The sequence below is a fragment of the Carlito syrichta genome, unplaced genomic scaffold (genome assembly GCF_000164805.1).
Source record: "Carlito syrichta isolate Samal-C Ts95f unplaced genomic scaffold, Tarsius_syrichta-2.0.1 Scaffold311355, whole genome shotgun sequence".
Lineage (NCBI taxonomy): Eukaryota > Metazoa > Chordata > Mammalia > Primates > Tarsiidae > Carlito > Carlito syrichta.
In genome coordinates, this window is record NW_007255451.1 from 1 (window position 1) to 26,957 (window position 26,957).

Here is a 26,957-nt window from a genome sequence, read left to right on the forward strand (position 1 = left end):
AGCGTTACTTGGAAGGCTGAGGCGGAAGGATCACCAGAGCCCAGCAGGTCGAGGCTGCGGTGGCCGGGAGCGGCCACTGCACTCCAGTCTGGGCAACAGAGTGAGACTCTAACTCAAAAAAAAAAAAAAAAAAGCCAGGAAAACGAAATGCCATCAGATCTTGAAAACTGTACTTATTAAATGCAGTGGAAGAAGTACGACTACCCACAGTACAGGCAGCAGAATTGCCAAATAACAGAAATATTCTAGAGGCAAATGATCTTTGGGGTTTGTATAATTCTGACAGCTATTGCTGTAGTGTATAGTGCACAACCACAAAACTTTAGCAGCATTCAGCAATTACTGTTTACTGCTCACATGTCCATGGTCAGCTTGGGTGGCTCCGCCGACCTCAGAGGGGCGGGCTTGCTTGTCTGGGTGTTGGCTGGCCTCAGCTGGAGTGACTCCACTCTGTGCCAGGTGCCACTCATCCTCCAGCAAGCTAGCTTGGGCATGTTTTCATGGAGACTGCAGAGGCCAAGAGAAAGCAGGCCCACCAGGAAAGCAGCCCCAATCACCTAGTGCTTTCCAGTCTTCTGCTTGTGTTCCGTCTGCTAACATCCCATTGGCCAAAGCAAGTCACATGACTGAGTGTAGTGTCAGTGGGGCAGGGCGGGCACTGCTAGTTACAGAGAGAGTGAAGAATGGGACCAGCCCGCCAATCAACTGCAGAGATCTGGGTCCAGAAATGGGCAAACATTTTCCATAAAGGGCCAGATAGTAAATATTTTAGGCTTCACAAACTATATTCATGCCGACTCCACTCTGCTGCAGTAGAACAAAAGCAGCCACAGACAGTATGTTAACAACGGGCGTGATAAGCATGACTCTGTTCCAATAAAACGTTATTGACAAAAACAGGTAGTGGACCAGATTTGGCCTGTGGACAGTAGTTTGTCAAGCCCTGGTCTAGTCCCTTCTCATCTTAAGGATGTGAACATCAAAGTTCAGAGAGGTTGGTCACTATTTCATTGTCACACAGCTCATTAGCAAAAACATCATCAAGATCTCCTGACTCCTAGCCCACTGCTTTTTCTCTCACACCCAGCAAATAATAACTAATAATTCAAGCTACCATTTACTGAGCACCTACTATGTGCTATGCACTGTACTAAAAGCTTCCCATCATCATCTTACTTGGTCCTTACAACTCTAAGAGCTAGATCTTATTATTAACTTCATATTCTAAATGAGACAGCCTTTAGAAACAACTAGAGCTGGGATTCTATCTAGATCTAGAGTCTGAATTCTTAACCACTACATTCTACTGCTTCCCTACCCATAACCAGGCTGAGTGTAGTTTATCTGTGTTTTAAAGACAGTTTTATATAAACGTTTGCCCCAAATGGTAAACAGCTGGTAAAGAAATGTAGAAGTGACTCCTTAGCTAGCCGTGTCCCCCATCACCATCAGTTTCCTTTTCTCTCATTTTAGATCAAGTTCAACAGCTCTCAGGAAAGTCAGCAGTCTTTGATGCAAGAAAAACTGCAGGAGCATCTGGCAGAGAAGGAGAAGCTGAATGAGGAGAGGCTAGAGCAAGAGGAGAAGCTGAAATCCAGAGTCAGGCAGCTGGAGGAAGAGAAGGTGGTAAGGTGGTCCCTGTTATTTGCTTCATTCCTAGAAACTGACGAAATTGAAGGCATGTGCTTAGAAGGAGAAATCTTGGCAATTCCTCGCTTGGTACTATGGAATGAAATTAATTAACAGGGTAAATAATGTGGGAGGATTTAATATGAAAGCTTGAGTTCTAAAACTCTCAGCAAAACCAACCTGAAAAGGCAGGATTACTGCAGTTTCGGGAAATGGTACTATATTTGTCTATATATGGCAGTCGATTTCACAAGTCCAGGTCATTGCTTCAGGTCCTGGTTTGTAACTGACAGACTCTTTGTAAGTGTGTGCAAGATCAACTTCAGATGACAAATTCCTGTCTTATGCTTTTTCTCTGTATACGTATCTGGGAAAACACGTGGCCAAAATTGCTACTAACTGTTTTAGAAACCAGGCCATTTAGAAGAAACCTCACAGCAGCGTGTCTCAAACTCAGAAATGCCCATGAATCACCTGGGATCTGGTGAAGAGGCAGATTCTAACTCAGCAGGTCGGGGTTGAAGCCTGAGAGTCCGCATTTCCAAAGAGCCCCCAGGCAGTGCTGAGGCCACCAGCCTGCAGACTCACAAGTTACCTGATAAGAACCACCTGGATGCTTCACTAAAAATATAGATTCTTGGTCCCCACCCCAGACCATGGAATCAGAATCTCTGGAGAAGGCCAGGCAACTGCATTTAAGAAGCCAGTTCTCATCACTGCCCTGGTGTAGACCTTTTTTGGTATTCAGGGACCCAGCATGAATTTTACTGCCTTCACTGCCGTCATCCTGGGTCAGTGACTTGTGCCTTTGCCTGCACTTTGACCCTTGAGAAGATGAAAAAATGCAAATGCCTTGCCTCTATGCCCCCACCCCAGGTTCTGATCCAATTGGGGAACGGGTGTGGTCCCTGCTCTGGGTTTGTAAACACTCCTGGGCGATTGCAGTTGAGAGCCTCTGTGTGGTGGATAAGGAGGGGCATTTGCATGGCGCCCCCTTCTCCCACCCCCTGAAAGATAGCACCCCGATCTGCCATACCCCCAACTCCTCTGGGCACCTCCTTTCTTCCCCCGCAGAGGCCTGGGCCTGCCACTTCCCCCATCTTTCCTGATTCCTTCTCTCTCACACACACACCCCAGACCTCGCCACACCTCCACCTATCTCATTTCTATCCTCGAATTCGTGTCCAGGTTACCTCAAGACATGCCTCCTCCTTCTCCCTCTTTTTGCCTCTTTCTCTGCCTTTCTGCCTCTGTGAAGTGAAAGATTAAAAAGGAAGTACCATCTGACCAAAAGCATGTATGATCCGCATAAAGGTAATATTAATGGTAGCCATTAATCAAGGTGGTGCATTGTGAAGGGCACTTAGATATGGAAAAAAGCCAGCACCCTCCAACAGAGAGAAAGATAAAAACCAGAAGGAACCTGGAAGTCTTCAAAATCTTCACAAACCTTCCCTTCACTTCCTCACTCCCCTCTGATTGACTTTCCCTTGGACATCAGCTTTACCAGTGCCTTATTTTTTTGTTCTAACTTTGGATTGACTTTCTCTATGATTGGGATGTGGTATTTCAACTCCACAACGTTAAACCCCCGTTGGATGCCATCCTGGGCTTCCCAGATGCCCATTTGTGACATCCTTCCTGGCTTCAAACCCCCTGTAAAACGCACAAATCTCAGTGCACCCACCTCCTTGCAGAGAGAGGAAGCAACATTGATACCTGCCAGACACGTGGTGGTAATCACATGTGACACTACTCGAGGGTCTCCCTTCCTCAGACATGTGTGTTGATTGGCTTCACCCTGGAACCTACTCTGAAAGAAACTTCTCGGACTTCAGTGCTGGCGCCCAGATTTTAAATAGATCTTCCTCAGACCGTCTGACCCCTCACCACGCCCTTTCTAAAAATACATGTGTCCAAGCTCATTAATTAACCTCCTTTTCATGAATCCTGGCATGTTTAAGGACTTTGCTTCAATGGTAAAAGAAAAAAAAAAATCTAGTTTCTTTGACCCATCTAGCATTCTTCTTTTTATTATGAATCGTTAACAGCAGTCACTTGATTTGTGCACACACCAAAGTTTTCCCATAAAGAGCCCAGAAGTTTTGTGGCCATATGATCTCTGTCATGACTACTCAACACTGCTCTTGGGCAAAAGCAGCCACAGGCGGTGCGCTCTGAGCATGGAGTGTGCCAATAGAACTTTATTTATAAAAAACAGGCTAGATGTGGCCTGTAAGTCATGGCTTGCTAATCTCTGGTTTAGAACATAGTTTTCAGAATCAAATGGGCCAGGTTTCGAATCCCCGCCCCTGTGATTTACCAGTAAACTGGGAAGATTCCTTAATTGAAGCCTGTTTCCTCCTTTGTAGCATGGGATGAATGGTTATCACTGTGCAAGCATTTCGTGTTCCTCCTCCCTCCGCCCCTCACATCAACCCAGTGCAGGAAGCACTAGTACTGTCCCCACTGTACAGATAGAGAAACTGAGGCCTCAATGGTTTTTCACCTAATGAAGATCCTGCTGACTCTGGAGCCCATGCTCCTGGGCTCCTGGGCTCCTGGGCTCCTGGGTTGCGCTGCTTTCATCTCCCCAGGGGTGTGGTGAGGAGAGAAGAGGTCACCCTGCAGGGCCTGGCAGCTTTCAGACTCCTTCCAAGGTAACCACGTCAACTAAACAACAGTCGTTGACTTTCAGGCTTTGGAGGACAGCGTTACTCAAGAGAGAAACAGAGCCAAGGCAGCGTTAGAGGAAGAACAGAAGAGAGTCCAGGAGCTGGAGACCCGCTTGGCCCGCCAGCAAGAGGTACACATGGGGAGCTGGAGTCAGCTCAGACCAAATGAAGGCCCGCCCCAAGGCTAGGATGGCTGGATCTGGGGCTGCAGTCTGGGCCGGCTGACTCCAGAGCCCATGCCCTGAGCTCCTTGGCTGTGCTGCCCTCATCTCCCCAGGGGGCGTGGTGAGGAGGGAAGAGGTCGCCCTACAGGGCCAGGCAGCAGCCAGGCTCCTGCCATGGTAACCACGTCGACTAAACAACAGTCACTGACTTGCAGGCTTTGGTGGGCAGCGCTGCTCAAGAGAGAAGCAGAGCCAAGGCAGCACTAGAGCAGGAACAGAAGAGAGTCCAGGAGCTGGAGCACTGCTTGGCCCGCCAGCAGGAGGTACACACGGGAAACTGGAGTTAGCTCAGCCCCAGTCAGGCATGGAAACCTGTCCAGAGCCACAGAGGATGGGGTGGAGCCTCCCTGGTGCATTTGTCCTGGGTGGGCTCGGCTGCTTTGGGAAGCATGCGACTCAAGGAGAGAGCCCTGGAATTACGGCCTGGACAACCCACTGGGGAAAAGTTGCCAACAAAATAGAGCAGTCATAGAGAGGTCCTGGGAGATGGCTGGGGCCGGTGATGGGTGTCTGCTGCGTGGAGGTTGTGTTCCAAAATATGGATATGGGGGGTGGCAGAGTCGTGGGATCTCAGGGCTGCGCATATCCCTCGACATCCTGAAAGCGGCAGCCTTCGACTCCACCACGAGGGATTTTCTACAGCTAGAGCGGCCAAGTTCTATTGGCACGCTCCATCAGTGTTGATGTCTCAGATGGGCAGCAAGTTTCTCCTTGAGATGGAGTGGGGTCAAACACCTTCACCTGTAAGGATGTCAGTTCTCCCCCGCACCTTGGCTCCCGCAAGGCGGGTCCAATTCCTGTTCCACCAAATAGCTCAGATGTTTGAAAATAGAGGTGCCCGCTCCCCACATCTGCTCTTCCCAGGCCCACACCCCCATGTTTCTCCTACTGCCCCCTCCTCTGGCCTGCTCTGCTCTCCAGAAGTTACAGAGTGGCAGCTTGCTGGCTGAAACGGGCCTGCAGATGTTTGACCTCAGAGTGTTTTATTTTGAATTCACGAAGTTCGTACACTTGTTCATAAATTTATAAAAATTCATAAAAAGTATTTAAAAATCCAGATTTCCATCCTCTCTTGAAATGTCAGAAGATCTGGCCCTGCTTGGCAAAAACGGACTGGAGCCTGATGGAGTAAGAGCAGTTTGCCACAGTTCTCAGCAGTCCCTATTGTTTTTGTCTGTCTGGCCCTTGTAGACGTTTGAGTTTGCAACCCATCACCCATTTTCTTCCTTAGGGGTGGTAGCCAGAGGCAAACACTATTCTTCAACCCTGGCAGCCGAGGTCGGACCCTCCTTCCCCCGTTCTTGTTGAAGTCATACTTCTCTAAGTAGGCCCAAACTAGCTTCTGGGAAAGCTCTGCTGAATTGTTGATTCGTGTCTAGCTTGGAGTCACCCTCACATCTCTGAGCCTTTTTCCCATGTGCTTCCATTAATCCCTCAATCTTAAGATAGCGCAGAGGAGTGCAAGCTTTGCAACTAGGTAAGATATGAGTTCGAATCCTGTCTGGGCCACTTCCTGGCTGTGGCAGATCTAGCAATCCCTCCCTTCTTGAAACAGTGACCATGAGGGTCAGATGTAATGTATAACGAGCTAACTGACCTCCAGAATTGTTGCTGAATAAGTGGCAGTTGTTATGATTGTCCCTACTGCCACTTCTGCCTTGACTTCTATTTGGGCACTTGCTTTCTGTCAGCCCTCCTCAGTGTAAAGTTCCTGCTTGTCCGCCCCTGCGGGAGAAATAAGGCCGCTGTGCAAAGCCTGTGCGGTTTGATCTGATGGGGTGGGGGCAGGTTTATACGTGGGTTCTCAAGCAGAGTCTCCCGGAAAGCCATGTCCTGCAGCCCTCTGGAAATGTGTTGCTGAGGTTTGCCCTGAGTTGTTTCTCTGGGGATGGCGATGAGGAGGGCCCCTCATGGAGTCACTTGAGTCAAATGCCACCAAAAGGTCAACAGGCCCTTGAATTTAGAGATTCTGAGGTCGTGGGGGACTTCGGGAGAAGGATTTAAGCTTCACTGCAAAGGGGAACCATAGCTGGATCACCCCGGGTCTATTAAAGCATCAGCCCCATCTCTGTGGTTTCCTATCAGGGGAATTTGAGACATCATCCCCACCACAGACCTCATCAACCAACCATGATTATTTGATTTTTTAATTTTTATTAGACCCTCCGCCACATTATCAGATGTTCAGGACAATAGAATTCTAGGTCCTAATTTGGATTTGTTCGTTTGTCACCCAGGCTGGAGTGCAGTGGCAGGATCACAGCTCACCACAGCCTTGACCTCCCCAGCTCAGGCCATCCTCTTGCCTCAGCCTCCTGAGTAGCTGGGATTACAGGTGCATGCCACCACACCCAGCTAATTTTTGCATTTTTTGTAGAGACGAGGTCTCACTATGTTGCCCAGGCTGCATCATTTGGGTTTGGAGGTCATGTTAAAGGTGAATTCCCATTACCTTCTGTGAACTTGGGAGCACAGTCGCCATGGGGACAGAACCCAGGCATGTGCCACGCACTGTCTCTCTTCCCAATGGTGCCTGTCCCGACTACAGAGGTACCACCCAGAGAAAGGCCTGATGCACATAGATGTGGGGTCAGATGTGCCACAGCCAACCCAAGTCCCCAAGAAGGGCCTTGAAGGTTCTTGCACAATTTCCAGGAAAAGGTCCCACCCTGAGACCCACTTCAAACCTTCAAAATAAATGAATTCTTGTGATGTTGGTGCTCCTCTGCTTTGTTTAGGGCTGGTGTTGGAACAGCAAGGGTTGGAGTTTTTTACGCAACTTTTTACCACGAAATGCACACTGTCTCAGCCGTATAATGGGTTGAATACTCTCTGCAGGGGATCTGGGCGCTAAGCAGAGTTGTAATGAAAACCGTGTTGGTCAGGCTGCTGTCGGAAAGGCAAGCCGTTGGAAGCTGAGCTGCCCTTCCTTGCGGTGACCGGAATGGGGGGCAGTTTATTTCCTTTGGTGGTTTGCAGTAAACCATCTCTGAACAGCTTTTCAGCAAGTCACCTTCTGGACAAAATCCCTTGGTGGGGCACTAGGCCCTAACCAGGCTTCCTTCCCTGCACCCTACCTGAGCATCCCTGATTCATTCACTAATTCAGTGCACTGCCCTCCTCTTGCAACTGGGCTCTCTTTAAAAGATGTATCTCAAGAATGGGAAATTACATTATTAATGAGACTCTTCTTTCTGTCAGAGAGGCAGCCTGGCCGTGACGCACACCACTCCGTCTGCTCTCCCATCCCCCGCGCAGTTCTCTGTGTGCGGCCGTGTGCTTTCCTCTGCACAGACCTCACGATGGACAGATTGTTCCTCGGTTTTCCCATCTCGAAAACAGGCCACCCCCGGCCCTTCTCTGACAGGGTTGCTGTGAGAGTGAAGGGTTGGCTGGGGCCCAGGCTCATGGTAGCTGCCCCGACACTCTAGCTGTTACATTCTCGTCATGGTCATTAACAATCTCCCCCCAGACGAGCAGGCCACCCAGAGCACCCGTCGTTGACTTGCAGGTTCTGGAAAGCAGCATAGCCCAGGAGAAAAGGAAAGCAAAGGAAGCCTTGGAGTCGGAAAAAAGAAAAGTCCAGGATCTGGAGAACCACTTAACCCAACAGAAGGAGGTATGAGCTGTGCTGCAGAGGGAATATGGGCTACAACAGCCAGAACCTTCTGGAAGGAGCTCTGAAACCAGAAGTGTCCTGAGAGAGTTCAGGGGAAAGAGGGCAGATGCGGGAGGAGCCCCTTTACTTGTGGCCCGTGTCTGCCACTCACTGGCTGTGTCACCCAGGGCAGATGGTCCAACCTCCTATCCCTCAGTGTCCTCATCTGTAGAATGGGAAAGAGAACAGTCCCTGCCTCCTGGAGTAAATGCTACTTGGTATAAAGTATGTAGACCTGCACCCTGCACATACAGGGCTCTGGGAAAGCGTTCCCTGCTCTTTGGCTCAGCTACCCAGGAGAGAGAGGTGCAGTCTGGGCCGGTTCCTCCACCAGCATCCTCCCCATCATAGAAAGGTATCTGTGACATACCCAGCATGGCCGCGGGGGAAGGCACTCCCTCCTGGCTAGACCTCCTGGCCTCAGACCCTCTCGAGCAGGCCGTCCCTGGACTGCCGAGGGATAAGAGACTCAAGCGGCACAGTGAGATGGAGCAGGCAGGTAGGTGGTCACCCCCAGGCAGCACTGGGAACCAGTGCCTTCTGGACTGGATGAGGAGAAGCACCCCTCAAGGAGGGGAGGACTGGGGCTGAGACAGGTTTCCAAGCGCCAGACCCAGGCAAATCTTGAGACTCCCACATTCATCTGCCCCCTAGTCTGGGGATGCGCCTGCCAGACACACCAGCCCAGAGCAGCATGAAAGACAGGCCCTGGGATCAAGCCAGAGGGATGTCACTCAGCCTGGACACCCGTGTCACATGCTGGAGGACAGAAGCCTGGGGGCCAGGGAGCTGTCACTTGGTGACACTCAACAGCATCTCCATGAGCTGGGCTCCAGGGACGGAGGCGGCACAGACACTCATGTGCCGGCCCTCGTGGAACTTCCAGAAACAGAAATGAAGGTTCAGTGGATTGTTTGATTCGGCTTCATTCATCCGTCTACAAATATTCACTGAGCACCCACTGTGTGCCAGGTCTGTTCTGGGTGCTGGGGTCACCACAGTGAACAAGACCGACCAGGGTCAGGCTGCCGGAGTGCCCATCCTAGCGCATGGGAGGGGAGAAACAGGGACCGCAGAGACCGCTCCAGGGCCACAAGGCTAAGGGGAAACAAAGTGGAAGGGCGGATTACAGGGCAACTGGCAGACAGGGAGAACCTCCTGGAGGAGGTGGCATTTGAGTGGGACCCAGAAGGGAGAAGGATCCTGCGGGCAGAGAGGGCCACTGGGTAAAGTGGCACGAATGCAGAGTGGGACCCGAGCTGGCTGGGGACAGGCAGGGTAGGGGGAGGCGTCCTGAGGAATGGAACTGAAGCTGGTGTGGGGGCGGGGTGGAGACTGGAGGGTGCAGGGGAGGGAAGCAGGTGGGAGAGGTGAGGAAGCAGCAGCAGAGTTTGCTGGGCGAAAAGTGTCCCTTCTGGGCTCAGGTCCCAGCTCTGTTCTGCCTGCTTTGTGACCTTGGGCAAGCCCCTTGCCCTCTCTGTGCCCTCTTCTGTAATGTGGACATAGCGGCAGAACCACTACAGAGGTTTGGTGAGGAGTCGATGCATCCACTCTTGGGAAGCACCTGTCCCAGTGAGGTCAGAGTCCAGGTGGGGGGGTTCCTGTGGGTACAGCAGGGCGGGAACTGGACAGCTGGAAACAAAGACCTTGGCAGAGGCACAATGCCAAGCCGGTGGAGGGTGAGGCCAGAGTCAGGTGGGGTGAGGGAACACAGACGCCGAGCTGGCCTGGGTAAGGTGGGGACCCAAACCTTGGTCACGGCTGCCCCAGACATGCCTCAGGCCCATGGGCCAGGCTGGAGTCTCGAACTCAGGCTCCTGCAGAAGGCATGACAGGCTCTGTGCCAGCCTGGGTTTTAGCAGGTAGGGTAGGGTTTGAATCCAGAGGATAGGTAAGACCAGGTGGTGGGCACAGTGGTGAGCGCAGGGCGTAGGCGTCCAAGCCTGCTCACCGCCTCCTGTTGTGTGGCCCTGAAAAGTTACTGTCCTTGTACTGCCTCGGCCACAGCCTCGGCGTCCTCACCTGTAAAACAGGGATAGGTGGACAGACACTACCTGGGGGTTGCAGAGTAGATGCCTGAGCGCATTCAGTGCCAGGCATCTTTATGACCGTGTCATTGTGATGGCCCCAGCAGCGCCTGAGGGAAGGGAAGGAGCCCCTACCACAGGGCAGGCGAAGGGGGCTGGCGGCCCCAAATGACAGGTGAGACATACACCTGCAGAGTAGGCAGGACAGTCTTTTTGAGTTGGAGTCTCACTCTGTCACCCAGACTGGAGTCCAGTGGCCGCTCTCCCGGCCACCGCAGCCTCGACCTGCTGGGCTCCGGCGATCCTTCCGCCTCAGCCTTCCAAGCAGCTGGAACTACAGGCACGCGCTACCACGCCCGGCTAATTTTTGATTTGTTGTAGAGATGAGGCCTCCCCAAGTTGCCCAGGCGGGTCTCGAGCCCGCGGGCTCAGGCAATCCACTCACCTCAGCCTCCCAAAGCGCGAGATTACAGGCTGAGCCACCGAGCCCAGCTTAAGTGAGCTCTGGACAGCGGGAAGAAGCCAAGTGTGAGCAGGGAGGGGTGGTCAGAGTCTAGGGGTGGGAGGATGCTGAGCCAAGCTGGGGCAAGGGAGGGGCCACACACACGACGTTAGAACACCCGGAACACACACACACCTCATCAGCAAGGGTACCTGTGTAATGAACATCTGTATACTTAACCCTGAATTGTACCCCACATCTTTAAAATTAAAAAACGTAAAAAATAAAACCAAAAGAACACCCAGAACATCAGACCATCCTTGTCTCTCCAGGGCCACACGCAACCTCAGAGTCTCTCTCTGCCTTTGAATCGGGACCGTCCCAGCTCCCAGCGTCGCGTGCCATGTGACAATTTTCAGTCATTTTCCTTTTTGCCACTCACACCTGTTCACTAAGGAAAATTTGGAAGATGAGACCCGTGAGGGAAGAAAGTATAAGTGGCTATAATCCCATTCCCCCCAAATGCCCCCCATCTGCATTTCTTTTTTTTTTTTTTTTTGAGTTGGAGTCTCACTCTGTCGCCCAGACTGGAGTGCAGTGGCCGCTCCCAGCCACCGCAGCCTCGACCTCCTGGGCTCTGGCGATCCTTCCGCCTCAGCCTTCCGAGTAGCTGGAATTACAGGCATGCGCTACCATGCCCGGCTGATTTTTTACTTATTGTAGAGATGAGATCTCGCTGCCCAGGTGGTTCTCGATCCCGCGGGCTCAGGCAATCCACTCAGCTCAGCCTCCCAAAGGCACGGGATTACAGGCTGAGCCACCAAGCCCGGCTTCACCATATGCATTTCAGGACATAGCTCTCCCTTTGTCTTTTGCCTGCACGTGTACTTAAAATATGCTTCTTGTGAACTTGATGTTGGTATGGGGGGTATAACTGCAAGGGTTTCAACAGCTGCAGTCGAGTTTTTCAACCCCACTTGGCTGTCTACCTCCCAGGGCCTGTGCACATGGTTCCGGGCCTATCATTCCTGCCCCTTCACTGGTTCTCCAAGATTCAAGGGTGCTGGACAGGAATTATCAAAACCTATGCCCTTGTAGGCTGGCAGAGACTGCCTGTGTCCTTCTTTGAAGCCACTGGAGTCGGGCCTGCTGGAACAGGAGGCATCTCCCCGGCACTGTCTCCCTGCCCCACCTCCCAAAAAGCCAGGTTCTGCCAATGAGGGCTGGCATCGGTGCCAACACTTGCCAGTGCATTCAGAGGCTCAGAGCCACCCGACGTGACCCAAACACTCACCAGCATGTCACTTCCTGAATGCTAGCCCCGCAGTCCTACACGATGAGTCTCTGTCTCCTTCCTGCACCTCACTAACGGCGATAGTCCACCAGGCGGGTGTGCCAAGAGCCTTGTCTCTACCCATCCGGTGCCCCGTGCCTCGAGCTCTTGCTCCCAAGCCCCGACTCGGTGGTTTCAGGGATGACTTGGGCTGGCGTCCCTTTGTGGTGTCATCTTCCTTTGAGGGCTCAGGCCCGCAAACCACGTGTCATTGACTTCCAGATCTCAGAGAACAGTCTTGCCTACGAGAGGCACAAGGCCAAGGAGGCCGTGGAGAAGGAAAAGAAAAAGGTACAAGACCTGGAGAACCACCTGACCAAGCAGAAAGAGGTATGAGGGGAACCCAGTATCATGAAGGGTTCTGGGTTCAAATCCTGCCTCTTCCCCTCGCTGGCTTTGGGACTTCAAGCAAGTAACTTACCCTCTCTGTGCCCTGATTTCCCCGCTTATGAAATACAGATGATAACACTAGAGCAATGTCCCTGAGCCGTTGTGACAGCCAGTAAACACACAAAACGCATAGAAAGGTACCAGGTGCTCAGTGAACACCATGTGTTAGCTGCTTATGTGAACATGACAAACTTACAGCTCTAAGTAGAAAGGGGAGCCCGAGAGGAGCCATCTGTCCCTAAGCAGCCTTATTCCCCAGCCATGGGTCTTACGTAATATACTTCATGGGTTGGCGAAAAGAGAAAGTCACGTTTTAAAAGTGGGTAAGTGGCCGGGCCCGGTGGCTCAGCCTGTAATCCCGGGCTTTGGGAGGCCAAGGTGAGTGGATTGCCTGAGCCCGCGGGTTCGAGACCCGCCTGGGCAACTTGGCGAGACCTCATCTCTACAATGAATCAAAAAAAAATTAGCCTGGCGTGGTAGCGCGTGCCTGTAATTCCGGCTACTCAGAAGGCTGAGGTGGAAGGATTGCCGGAGCCTAGCAGGTCAAGGCTGCAGTGGCCAGGAGCGGCCACTGCACTCCAGTCTGGGCGACAGAGTGAGACTCCAACTCAAAAAAAAAAGTGGGTAAGTTAGCTGGACTCAGTGACTCATACCTGTAATCCCCCCACTTTGGGAGGAGGAGGCGAAAGGATTACCTGAGCCTACAGGTTCAAGACCAGCCTGGGGAACTTAGCGAGGCCTCATCTCTACAATTAAAAAAAAATTTAACTGGGCGTACTGGCACATGCCTGTAGTTCCAGTTACTTGGAAGGCTGAGGCAGAAGGATCGCCTGAGCCCAGCAGGTCGAGGCTGTGGTGGCCATGAGTGTGCCACTGCACTCCAGCCTGGGTGACAGAGTGAGATTCCAACTCAAAAAAAAAATAGGTAAGTCGAGACATAAACAGATCAGGAATTAGACAAATGCAAGAAAAATGTGTAACATGAAATCAGTGAAGAGGTTACCATTTTTTCTCCAGCAGGCAGAGTCTGAGGACAAGCCCAGCTGGTTGTGCCACATATTAGACAAAAATAGACCAACTGCTCATGGAAATCTGTCCTTTCTTGACCCTAGACCCAGAGAGACGCCCTCCTGAGGGTCATCACATCGAGGACTCTGTACTGTAGCAAGCAGCATTCTCAACAGCCACCCAAACTGTGACCCTAGAGGGTGGGGTCTTGTGACAACCCCCAAAGTAGACAGGTGGCATCACCCCAGACAAGGAGGAACAGTACCCCACCCCAGGGACCCACCATTTACCAGGAAAGACCAAAGCGACACGGGGGCATAGACCCTCTCAGGCACAGAGACGCTTGTCCCCATGCTGTCTTACCTGTGTACACAGCAGAGCCATAGAAATGTCAGTCCCATCCACACAGGTGGGATAGGAAAGGAGGCCGCAGAGGACAGTAGTGCAGACCCATGGACACGTGAACCTGGTTCCCCTGTCCTCAGGCTGCAGAATGGCCGGCCGGGAGCCAAAATACCAGGCTGCACAGTCTACCCTGAGGCAGGACAGCCTCAGGGCCCTTCAGGGAAACAATTTCAGTTTGTTGTGGATCCTTGGGACACTGCACAGAGCTGCGACCAGCTCCAGAGTGCCACTTCCAGAGTGTCTTTAAGTTGACATTATTATAGACATCCATAACATCGATCAATTACTGAGTTAGCGAATTACACTGTGTCATGGCACACGGCTTCAGAAGCTGCTTGTTATACTTATCATAAGAATGTCTCCCTGTCATTGAGCAATCTTCCATGACCTGGTTTTGCAGTGTGTTGGAAGGACCCCCATTTACTGACCCCTCGCTGATGGCTAGGCACTGGGGTGCTTTCTCACTTTCCACTAGTGTAAAAGATGGTTGACTGAACAACTCTGTGCAGCATTAGTTTTACTTTATTTATTTATTTATTTATTTATTTATTTTATCTTTAGAGACAGGGTCTTACTGTGTTGCCCAGGCTGGAGTGCAGTGGTGAGATCATAGCTCACTGCAACCTCGAACTCCTGGCCTCCAGCAATCCTCTCACCTCAGCCTCCCACAGTACTGGGATTACAAGTGTGAACTGCCTGACCTATCTTTAGATTCTTCGGGTAAAATTACTGGATCACAAGATACAAACACTTTCAGACTCACAATTCATGTTCCCCAATGACCCCTCCAGAAAAGTCATACTTGTTTACACTGCCACCAACAGAATCTGAGATTACCCAGTACCGCATCTCAGGAATATATTCTAAATTGGATTAAACAATGCTTGTGAAATGCCTAGCATGGTGGCTGTCAAGAAGCCCACATTCCACATAAGTTAAGGGGGGACTTGGGGGGAGAGAATTTTGGCCATTAAAGTTTGGAAGGGTGGGTTCTCAGAGGTGAGTGACGTGTGCCCTAGACAGGGCGACTGGAGTTCCAGGCTGAGGTCATCCTGGGTCCAAAGCCCCAGAGGAGAGCGGAGCGTCCCGAGGACAGGTCGTGTGGTGAAGGACTGAAGGAACTCAGAGCATTTATCCTGGAGAACAGATTTAGAGCGAGACTTGACAGCCCTCCTCCAATAGTTAAAGAGCTGTCTCATAAAAGAGAAATAAAACTTACTCACTGAGCTCCAGGTGACAGAGCCGAGCTCAGAAACCAGAAATCACCAGGAGACAGTCTCCGCTAAATGTAAAGAACCGTTCTAGAATAATTGGAACCTTCCAGAGAACACACAGACTTTGTACTTGAAAAGGATCAACAGAATAATTGCAGAATAGAGTTTGTCTAGTCCTTAAGGCAGGGTGCGGGGTGGGGGGAGAGACTGGGGAAATATTTATATTTATTCCTGAAATCTGTTATTTTGATGTTTCTGTTTGTCTAGGAAATAGAATTAAAAGGGCAGAAAGAGGACGTTTTAAATAATAAATTAAGTGACGCACTAGCCATGGTGGAAGAGTCTCAGAAAACAAAGACAGCCGAGAGTCTAAAAACAGAGAGCCTCACCATGAAATTAAATGAAACATTAGCTGAGCTGGAAACTGCCAAGACGAAAATGGTAAGCTGGTGCCCTGTGGGGCCAGAGCCTGCCCCTCCCTGGAAGATTACAGCATCTTCTTAGACCAGAGCTGCCCCACCCCAGCTCTGGGGGCATCCTGGGCCAAATCACCCTTTGCTGTCAAGGCTGTCCTGGCATTGCAGGATGCTTCGCTTCATCCCATTCCTCCACGCACCAGATGCCAGGAGCCCTCTCCCCGCCGCCATGATATCAAAAGCATCTCCAGACATTGCAGAACGTCCCTTAGAGGACAGAATCCCCCCCTCCCCCATGAGAAGCTTTGGTTTAGAAGAAAAGATAAACTGAGGTAGGAGGCACTCTCTCCAGGGCATTCTAAGATGCTGCCACGCAGGGTCCTCAGAGGGTCAGGGAAAGCATTAAGCTTTCCACAGACAGCAGTTAGGGGTCAGTGACTATCCCACAGACTCAGGACGACGTTTTGAGCTTTGGCTGGCATTTGTCTGCCAGCAGTACACAGAGGAACTCGCCAGAGGTGGACTCAGAGACACTAGCTCTGGGCATGGCATGTGGTGGCCACTTCCAGAGTCTAGAATCCTAAGGACCTGGATACTCGGCTGTCGGTGGGCAGAGGCATGGGAGGAAGGAGCCACAGTAGAGAGAGTTACAAGGGTGGGACTCGACAACTGGCTCGGGACACAATTGCCAAGGGGCGGAGGAGCCAATGGAGCCCACAAGCCACAGGCCAGGGCACCTGAGGACATGACAGCATAGGGGTGGCATCGCGTGGGAATATGGCGGTCCAGGGAGGGCCTCTCATCAGAGGGACCATCTCCTGGAGAAGAGGAGGCAGGTGGCATCGGAGGTCTCAAGTCCCAGCTTTGGGTGGCACAGTGGATTTGGGAGAGGAAGCAGGGCGGGGGCTCACATGGAAGCCAGCTCATCGGCATGGTCCCCAAGACGGTGGGTACCAGGAGCTGTCAGGATCAGAGGAGCAGGGGCGTGGCGTTCAGGGAGCCCGAGAGGGTGAGGCTGGAGAGGTGGAGCAGAGAAAGGATGGGGTGCTGGGATCTGATGCCAAGGAGAGGCAAAGATGGAAAGATCCGAGTCGCCCTGGAGTCGTTGGTAACTGTTGTTTGTAAGAAGTGCACATCCATTCACTTTTTCTTAAAAAACTGTTCATTCGTTAATTCCACAAACATTTATCAAGCATCTAGATCTAGTGAGAAAGAGAAGACAAGCTTCCCTGTCCGGAGTTCACCTTCTAGTGGACGTGGAAAAACAAAGAAACAAAGTCATTTTGCAGGGTGGTAAAGGCCTCGGGGAAAATGAGACAGAGGCTGGAACAGAAAGTGTCTCAGGTAGCCTTGACCGGGGGGCAGGGGTGAGGGACCTCTCAGAGGAGGTGATGCTGGAACTGAGACTTGAAAGTCAAAGAGTCAGCCAGGCAGGGGTCTAGGGGAGGAGTGTACAAGGCAGCGGGAACTGCATGTGCAAAGGCCCTGGGCAGCCCCAGCTTAGCACCTAGGTGCAGCGCAAACATATCACTGTCGTTATCACATCCTGCCCAGGACCACCTTCCACATCACTGTGTTTTCCCAGATCATGATGGAGGAGAGATTCAGGCTCCAACAGCAGATGGTAAAGGCCCTCCAGGAGGAGCGAGAATCTCAGAAACATGGATTTGAGGAAGAAATTCTGGAATATAAGGAGCAGATCAAACAGCACTCCCAGACGATCGTGAGTCTGGAGGAACGCCTCCAAAGAGTCACTCAACACCATAAAAAAATAGAAGGAGAGATCGCAACCCTGAAGGACAGTGACCCAGGTAGGAGCCCGGAGAGGCCGGGGAATCCTCAGTGCAGGGCATGTTCTGACCCTCCTGTGGGCCCCATCAGCTGGTCAACAGCAGAGGCCAAGCCTCATCTGAAAGCTCATTCCTTCCCTGGAGGCCCCTTTTGTCTTGTTACACAACAATGTTAGAAGCCCTCCGAGGCCCAGGTTGAGCAGAAGTAATGACAATGAATTGGGACATCCTTTGTGCCAGCCCAGTGAGCCGACGAGACACGCATTCTGCCAGGGCTGTCAGGGCGTCGAGGGCAGCATGGTATGGAATCATCTTTTCCACATGAAAACATCCCTCACAGGGGCCTTTCAGAGGCCTCTCTCTGCCATCGGTCATTTGTCTCTTAAAAAACAAACCCAAAGCCAAGTGCATCGGCTCATGCCTGTAATCCCAGCACTTTGAGAGGCTGAAGCGGGAGGATCGCTTGAGCCCAGGAGTTCAAGACCAGCCTGGGCAACGTAGCAAGATGTGGTCTCTACCAAAAAATCCAAAAAATAAGCTGAGCCCGATGGTACACACCTGTAGTCCCAGCCACTCAGGAGGCTGAGGTGGAAGGATCTCCTGCGCTCAGGAGGATGAGGCTGCAGTGAGCCATGATTGTGCCACGGCACTCCGGCTTGGGCAACAGAGCAAGACCCCAACTCAAAAAAAAAAAAAGAAAGAAAGAAACATGGTTCTAGTTTCCAGTCAGTTGGCAAGCTGAGGGCTAACTTCGTCATGCGTTCATTCCTTCATTCAGGCCAGTTTTTGTCCCTGTGGGCAACTAGATTATTGCCCTGCCACAAGGTCCAGGATGAACAGGGCAGGGGCAGGGGACAGGACTGAGTTTCCTAACCCAGAATCCAGGTCAGAGGGAGAGTGCTTGAACTGGGACCTGAAGGGTGACAGCCTCTTTGCCACCCCCACTCTTAGATCAGCGTGCATTCCATAAATGTTTGTTGGCTGAATAAACGAGTGGGTGAACGTGTGATTGAAGTGGTGAGAAAGGAAGCCAGTGGCAGTGGGCTGAGGGGTAAGTGTGCGGCGAGGACAGGAAGGTGCTGAGCCAGATTGTTCTTCCAAGACTCGTCTGCACTGAAATGAGAACAAAGGCAGGATGTGTGACCCCAGAACTAAGGCTGCACCTTGGGGCCAGCTCAGCCCAGTGACCACCAGCCGGATCCATCACCCTGGTGCCCATTTCCCATGCTGTAAATGGACTTAGTGATCCCTGCCTTGTAGGGGCTCTGGGAAGACTGCATGGCCTCTGGCCTGGGGAGGCCCAGCCTGGGACGTAGAGCACAGGGTGGGTCTCATGAGGTGGAGAAGGCTGAGGCGTAGGGAGGCTTCACAAGCTTGGAAAACACAAGTGTGATTTGCAAAGGGGAAGGATAGCAGCCACTGCATGGGGGTTCTAGTGACATCCTTGTGTCCCTCTGCTGCAGCTCCAAAGGAGGACATGCCACAAGACCCTCCAGTGGCTCCTTCATCCAAGAACAGCGCCACAGAGATGACGTGCGAACACTTGATGTGAGTACCTGCAGGGTGGGCAACTGGCGCCAGCTGGGCAGGACAAACACACAAACCCTGACCTCTGGCCACACTGTCGGAACCCAGAAAAGGAGGGGGTCTGCGGTCCCTCAATGTGGCTTCAATGTCTTGATGCTTTCACAAGTCAGCATGGCGTCTAAGAGAGATCCAGGTGGGTCTGCATTCAGACCCCTCATCAGTTTCCTGTTGCTCATAACAGAATACTCAGAGTTGGGTGATTTGTAAGAAGAGGGATTTATTTTTTATAGCTATAGAGGCTGGGAAGTCCAAGGTCCAGCAGCCATGTCTGGCGAGAACCTTCTTGCTGACGGGGACTCTGTAGAGTGCTGAGGTGGCTCAGGAAATCACACATGCTAGCTCCAGTCTCTCTTCTTCTTCTCACAATGCCACCAGTTCACTCTCTCGTGATAAACCATTAGTCCATGAACCCATTAATCCATGAGTCTATTCATCCATCAGCGGAGTACTCCATTCATGAGGGCAGAGCCTTCATGACCTAATCACTTCTTACAGGCTCCGTCTCTCCATGCGGCCACATTGGGGATTCGGTTTCAACATGAGTTTCAGCAGGGACAAACATTCAAGCCTTAGCAGATCCCAGCTCAGCACTTTCTAGTGGTGACACCCTGGGCAAGTCACACCAGTGCTCCAAGCCTTAGCTTCCTACTTTGTGAAATACAGATGTGCCTGGTGTGAGGTCAGTCTAGCCAGTACCATTGCTAGCACTTCGGGAGTGGTTGCTAGAGGCGGGCCCATTCCCAGGTATCATAAGCAGGTAGTGAAGGTTTTAGGCAGTGGAGACCGCATTGTGGGGTGGGATCCTGGAGAGGGTTAAAAGTTAAGAGGTTCACACTAACAAATAACCTTCCCTGAATGACAGCAACTCTCCCAACCCCAAGAGCCCATGAGTTTATAACTTGACCCTCCAAGAACCAGCGGTTTTCAGAGAAGCAAAACGTGTGGATGGGAAATTTCCAGAAAGCCACTACAAAGCAGCAGGCAATAAGAAGGCAGTGATGGGATGCAGAGAAGGGATTCAGAAAACTTCTCAAAGAAGACGAGCTACCCACCTGCTCCTTGCACCCAGTTCCATTTACCGAAACCTAATGTCACAGGGTTCCTCCTACCCTAAAACAGATAAAGACAACAGCCTCCAGGTTGGGAAGCGTTCCTGGCTGATTCCTTCTGCTAGATCTCTCTTGAGATGCCCGTGGCCATGGCTAGGAAGAGGATCTGCACCACGTCACTGTGGTCCCCTCATTTGCTTTCGGACACACCTGGGTTCTGAAGGTCCATCCTCACATGGGAGGCGTCATGGTAAAGCCAAGCAGATGCGTGTGTGTGACACACACACACACACACACACACACACACACATACAGAATGTACAGATACACGGTTATTTTCATTCCAGTGATCATCAATCTTTGTTTTGCTTTATTTTATGATAAACACTTTACCTTCAAAAGTCTCCATAAGAAGAGCCCAGATTTCTAAAACCTGGGCGCTCAAGTGAGATAGCATTAATATGGGCAAGACAAACACACCATGTCTCCCCAGGGGAGGGTCCTCACCCTGTGGGAATGCACCCCGTGTTCCTCCCATGGAATGCTCTGTCAGGGCCCCCCCTCCACCATTCCTGCTGGATGCCCTCTCCCCCTCCATGGGGCACAGCCACCCTCCTGTCTACCGCCCCAAGCCTCAGGGTGCCAGAGGGTGTGGGGAGGGCCTGTCCTCTCACCATCCCCAGGCCCACCTTGGTTGTCCAGGAAGCCCACATGGGCCGACTCCCCCATGAGCTCCATTCCTCTCTCCACCAGGAATTCAAAGGAACTCTGAGCAAATCAAAGCCACGCTGTCCTCTCTTTCTTCTTCTCTGTCCTCAAAGAAGCCCTGAGCCTCAAATAGTCCTCCCTCCCATTCCCACGGTCAAAAGAGCCCACAAGCAAATCAAATTAATGCTGACAGATGATTGAACCAGAAGGGTGTCACCCTCACCAACTCAGTCAGAACCTTTGTTCTGTCTCCATGTATGTTATTTTCTTTTTGAGACAGTCTTACTCTGTCACCCTGGCTAGAGTGCAATGGCACAATCCTGGCTCACTGCAGCCTCAACCTCCTGGCTTCAAGTCAAGCGATCCTCCTGCTTCCTGAGTAGCTGGGACTACAGACACATACCACCACTCCCAGCTGATTTTTTTTTTTTTTTGTAGAGACAGGAGTCTCACTATGTTGCTCAAGCTGGTCTTGAGCTCCTGGGCTCTAACAGTCCTCCCACCTCAGCCTCCCAAAGTGCTGGGATTACATAGGCATGAGCCACCATGCCTGGCCTCTATGTATTTTCTTAAATTAAGGTATATCAAAACAAATGTCGTTTTGAGAATGTTTAAAGATTGTTCTTGTTCTTCTGGAACTGGCATCTCAACCATGGTTGTGCATCAGTTTGCACTTGAATTTGGCTCCTTCCTGTCATGCAGGCAACACCATGGAGGTTGAGTTGAACTGACAGTGCCTGTTCTTATGAATTTCAGAGATGACTTGCTAGCTGCTCAGAAGGAAATCCTGTCTCAGCAAGAGGTCATCATGAGGTTAAGGAAAGACCTTACTGAAGCCCACAGCCGAATGTCGGATTTGAGAGGTTTGAACGATTTCCTGTGTCTCTTGACATCCTGACCCGCTCGAGAAGGTCACTCTACCTTCCTGTGCCGTTTCAGCACTCCCCAATGCCAGGGGACCTCCGACCTCTGCATTGAAATGCACCTTCGTTTTCAGGGAGGGTTTTCTCTTATGGCAGATTTGCCTCCGAAGCAAAGGCTTGGAGGGCAGCCCTGGGCCCCCCTGAGGCAGGCCAGTTTGCACAAGTCCTAGCACTCACTAGCCCTGGGACTTAGCACAAAGTGACCTCTCCAGGCTCCTCCCTCCCCCAGTGCAAAATGGAGGCAGCACACCCACTTCTGGAGATGATATGGCCATAGTGGCCATGGGATATGTGGGCCAACTATGAGCTCTGTGCTGTTCTGTGCTGTCCAGACAGACACAGACAATGCTGGTATCACGTTCTGGCTTTGCTTCCCCTCTGTGTGCCTTTGTTCCCACCTCACTTCCTGCTTCCAAAGGAATCTTTTCTCCCCATCCCTAGTCACCATCGAGCCGGAAAGGTGGACAACAGGCAGCAGGACTGGGAAGCAGACTGGGTGGGGAAGGAGAGGGAGGTAGAGAGCACCCCTCGTGCTCCCACCTCAAGCCCTGCACTTACTTCACTGCCTTCCAATTGCACTTGCTCCTGTGGCCATTCCCGTTAACGTTCCCGAGTCATTTATGGGGGTATGAGGAAGCAGAGGCCAGAGAACAGTGTCCGGTTCTAGAACCAGATGTTGGACCCAGTTCTGCATCTTCCTGTTCTCAGTTGCATGACCTTAGGCAAGGCTCTTTTCCACTATGAGCCTCAGTCTCTGCATCTGTGAGCTGGGGGTGTTGATAGTAACTACCCTGGAGGGTTGCTTGGCAGATTCAAGGTCATGCGGTGTCTGGTTTGGGCTTCCCCCGAAGCGGACCCAGAGAGCAGGATTCCGCTGCAAGCTGTTCAGTCTGGGAGACGGTGAGGGGTGGAGGGGGTAAGACCAAAGGGGAAGAAAGCAGGTTGACAGCTGTCAGTCGTTGTGGGCACAGGGGCCACTGGCACTTCATTCTGCCAGATGCTGGGAATGGGGTAGAACACTGCCTCCAGGCTGCCCCCAGGGGTGGAAGAGAGGAGGCCTGTGCCACTTACTGGGGGAGGTCATGGTGCCTGGAAGGCTCAGAGGCCTTAGAATGCCCACTGACAAAAAGACGCAGAGCTGGGTGGCTGAATGTTGGCTGGAGCACCCTAATAGAAGGCCAAACAAGACTGGGTGTGGTGGCTCCCACTTGTAATCCCAGCACTTTGGGAGGCTGAGGTGAGAGGATTGCCTCAACCTGACAGTTCGAGACTAGCCTGGGCAACATGGCAAGACCTCATCTCTATGCTAAATTTAAAAATTTGCTGAGTTTGGTGGCCCAGGCTGTAATCTCCATTCAGCTACTCGAGAGGCTGAGGCAGAAGGCGCAGGTCGAGGCTGCAGTGGTTGTGATTGTGCCATTACACTCCAGCCTGGGTGACAGAGTGAGACTCCAACTCAAAGAAAAGAAAGAGTCAAAGGGCACCAGTGTCGCCCTGACAGGTGCAGGGGTGCAGGGAGCAGCACTGAGGTGGGGGTGAGGCAGAAGCCCAGGTCTCCCAAGTCAGCCCCCCAGAAGCTGATACCTGTGTGCCATCGTGTTACTGCCGTGAGGCAGCCCTGAGGAACCATGGAGGGCAGACCTGCCTGGTGGCTGTCGGCAGCCTGGAAGGTCCGCCATGGCCCTAACAGACCCCTGGCCGGCCTCCATGTCCCTCCAGGGGAGCTCAGCGAGAAGCAGAAGTTGGAGCTGGAGCGGCACGTGGCAGTGGTCCAGGAGCAGAGCAGCGAGCTGAGCGTACTCAAGGACAAGGTGGCCCAGATGAGCAGACTGGCTGAGAAAAAGGACCACGAACTGAGGGCCCTTCAGGAGGCGCTCAGGTGTGTGGAGGGGCCACGTGGTGCGGGGATCCCCCAGGAGGCCTGCACAGGGAGTGTGCTCAGTAAATGCTGCCGGAGGAATTGCTTGAATGAATGAATGATATGTGTTTCAGTGCTTCAATTTTAAAGCAGGTCTTTGCTTAATTCTGTGCTTCTTAAACATTCTTGCCCAAGATTTCAGATGACAGGTCTCAGCTTAAATGCTACTTCCTCCAGGAAGCCCTCCCTCCCTCACCCTCACCAAACATCACCAAGGAATCCCGCCCAGCCCCTACTCTCTTTCTAGCCTCCCACTTATCACACAGCAAGGCCACTGAGAACAGGGTCTGTATAGACCTCACCCACTGCCGATTTCCCAGCATTCACACATAAGAGAACTTGAATTTGAACAAATGAATGAACTGGAGGTGTCAGCCTAAAATAAATACAAAATACTGTTGTTGTCCCATGCGTTTATCTTTTAAAAAATACCTGTGAGTTTGCATTTTTGTCTATAGCTTATCCATATTTTAACAAAAGTAATGTTTCCCCCAAAAAAGTTTGAGTCAAATTGGTGTTTTGTGTCTAACCTGTGACTTTGTGTGCCTCATGGCCAAGGCTGATGCACAGAGTGACTAAAAAGAACAGTTCCGGGTCCCAGCTCCCTGGACTCAAGCCAGATGCCTCCACTCACAGTCTTGGTGACTGCAGGCACATTGCTTTGTGTCTTTTGTGTATAAAAAGGGACAATAATCGTGGGATTGTAATGACAAATAGAAGAGTCAACACACACAAAGTGTTGGAAATAGCAGACATGCAGTCAGTATCCCTGGAGATGCCACCACAGGTGTCCACAGGCCCAGTGTGAAAAGCAAGCCCAGATACCCACTGTCCTGTAAATCCCTTGAGATGGGATTCTCTAGAAATCTAGGGGCAGGAGGCTGGGAGTCTCCAGGAATTCGGGTACCTATAAAAACAGAGCTCCAGTGCCTGGTCTGTCAAGAGTACAAAAGCAATTTGTGCTTCCTGGGACCTCGAGCCGTCCTGCCGCCCATGACACTTCATCTCTTCCCTAGGGCTTCCCAAGAGAAACACAAACTCCAGATGAACTTGGAGAAGGAGCAGAAACCCAGGAAGAAGACCCAGATGTGTGACATCTCAGTGCAGATAGAACCAAGCCCCACCGAGGTCGGCTCAAGCAGCCAGGAGGTGGGTGCCCACCCGTCCTGGGCATGTGCTGGGACGGGGCCCAGAGGCACCTTCCTTTCCTTTGGAAGATGTTTTCATTCCACGTTCCAAAAGAATGATTTGCTTATGTGAAATGTATAAAGTAAAACCCAGCCATGGTCACCAGAGGTTCCGGCGACCCACAGTTTGACGTGTGGAAGGTCTTTTCCTTCCAAAGACTTCCATGACCTCATATAGTCATGAATGTGCAGTGGTTGGAGATCAGGCTTGGCTCCACTCTGCTTGGGTTCAAATCCCAACTCCTCCACTTAGAAACTGTGGCCCTGGGGAGGTCTCTGGCACCAGTTCCCTTGTCTAGGAAACTCATGGGGTGGTTGAGAAAAGCTTTTCTTTATATGCACATGTGAACAAACACAGACAAACACACATAAACTCATTCAATTCAGATATTTAATAGATAATCTTTTGCTAATGGTATGAAACCCTGTATACTCTGCAATATATTTTTTTAATATATAACGCTATTGAATGAGCACCTTTGCGAGTCTATACAGATCTGCCTCGTTCTTTTATATATTTGTTTATTTATTTATTTTTTGAGTTGGAGTCTCATTCCGTCTCCCAGGTTGGAGTGCAGTAGCACACTCCCGGCCACTGTAGCCTCTACCTGTTGGACTCAGGTAGTCCCTCCACCTCGGTCTTCCATGTAACTGGAACTACAGGCATGTGCCACCTCGCCCGGCTAATTTTTTTATTCACCATAAGACGAGGTCTTGCCAAGTTGCCCAGGATGATCTCAAGCTCGTGGGCTCAGGCAATCCTCTTGCCTCGGCCTCTCAAAGTGCTGGGATTAAAGGCTTGAGTCGCCGCACCTGGCTGCCTCGTTCTTTTAAATGGCTGCATAGACTTCCACTGTTTTCTTTATTCCGCCAGTCCCCTGTTGATGGATGGGTAGGCGTTTCTCCCTCCGTACAATGCTGTAGCTAATATACTTGTGCTTCCTAACTTGAGCTCGATGGAGCCAAACTGCCTTCCCAGAGAGACCCCCGGTCACTCTTCTCCATGTGCCTGGCCGGAAGCTCCAAATGGGGAGCGTGTCTTTGTGTAAGAACAGCCTTCATCGGTGGTCTTCGAAGCACAGGTTCGCGCCCTGTCCCTGTGGCTGGGGCTGTGAGACTCCCTATCACCTGCAGGAGGCCAACTGTGGGGTGCAGTGGTTCCTCGAGGCCGCGGGTTTCCTGGAGTCCGGAGTTAACCTTTCCCCTTGGCTTTGTGAGTAACAGGCTTTGGAAGTTCACTTGGAAGCAGGGCCAAATGTGTCAGGTTGCCTTCCTGCTTTCTCAAGGATGCCTTTCCCTGCCAGACACCATTGGGCCAGGCCGCACACAGCTTGAACGAAAGGGCCTGAGGTCTGGCCAGCTGTCCTTGGCACCGACTGCTGTCCTGTCCGGAACTCTTGAACAGGCATTGAGGAGGGAAGCTGCAGCTGGGGGGTGGGGAATGACAGAGTGTGCATCACTCCTGTTGGAATCCCAGGCTCTTAGGACAGGACCTGACTCATGTTTGTGCACTCATTCAACAACTATCCAGCACCTACTGTATGCCAGACCCTGTGGCAGGGACAGGGGAAGCCACACAGGGCCTCCACCCACACCAAGCACCTTTGGACTCTGCACACACTTGCTGGGATGGATTGTTGAACTGGGACCTTGATTTTCCATCTGTGTGATGAAGGATTAGTAAAGGAGGGTGGGGGAGGGAGGCTGCAAGATAAAAGGAAAAATGTATTTGTTCCTTCTCGGAATGGCTTCCGTCCCTCAGGCTACTTCCTGCTTTCTAAGCCAGAGTGGGTCAGAGGGCTTAAGAGTTGTATGAGAAAGAATCTCCAACCTCTCTAAATAAAGAAACTCCCAGAAGAGCCAGAGGGAGGGTCATGTGGGGCTCTGGGTGCTCTTTGGGCCAAGCAAAGGCTGCTGCTGAGCCTCACGGCTGAGGCTGCCCCCGGCCCTCGAAATTCAGTATCTCCTACCCACCTCTATACACAGAGAGAGACAGAGGGAACATTCCAGAACTCCCAGGGCAAACACACATCATCAAAGGCCAGTGCAGAACCGAGCCGGGAAGGGGACCAGCCAGACAACCTGGAATCACTCTGGAGCCATGGTCCCAGTACAGGCGAGGTCCTACTAAGTGTAGGGGGTATGGAGTACCTGCCTCGCTGGGCTGCTGAGCCCTGGTCCCAACCAGAAAACCAGGACGAGCTCCTTTCGGCTCCTGCCCCTGGCCTCAGTGCATCTAGGCTTTGTGTTTATTGAGCACCTATTATGCTCAGACACAGTGCTAGGCCCTGGGAATAGCACAGTCTACCAAGGAGACAAAGACTTGGCTCTCACAGAGCTCATGTTCTGGGAGGGGAGAGACAGAAATAAACAA

General features: G+C 51.7%; 1 protein-coding gene across 1 annotated transcript in view; it reads left to right on the plus strand.

The window, feature by feature from the left end:
* Positions 1-1,473: 1,473 nt before the first annotated feature.
* The window catches only part of LOC103271169 (forkhead-associated domain-containing protein 1), a gene marked incomplete at its 5' end in the record, with an annotated part of 47,478 nt that continues 21,994 nt past the window's right edge, over positions 1,474-26,957 (plus strand). Inside the window, 11 exons of the mRNA XM_021717870.1 lie at positions 1,474-1,626; positions 4,328-4,435; positions 4,684-4,791; positions 8,040-8,147; positions 12,211-12,318; positions 15,273-15,446; positions 17,007-17,232; positions 18,675-18,759; positions 21,312-21,418; positions 23,198-23,357; positions 24,413-24,545. Of these exons, the coding sequence (XP_021573545.1) occupies positions 1,474-1,626; positions 4,328-4,435; positions 4,684-4,791; positions 8,040-8,147; positions 12,211-12,318; positions 15,273-15,446; positions 17,007-17,232; positions 18,675-18,759; positions 21,312-21,418; positions 23,198-23,357; positions 24,413-24,545 (1,470 nt within the window). The remainder of the gene's footprint in view (positions 1,627-4,327; positions 4,436-4,683; positions 4,792-8,039; positions 8,148-12,210; positions 12,319-15,272; positions 15,447-17,006; positions 17,233-18,674; positions 18,760-21,311; positions 21,419-23,197; positions 23,358-24,412; positions 24,546-26,957) is intronic.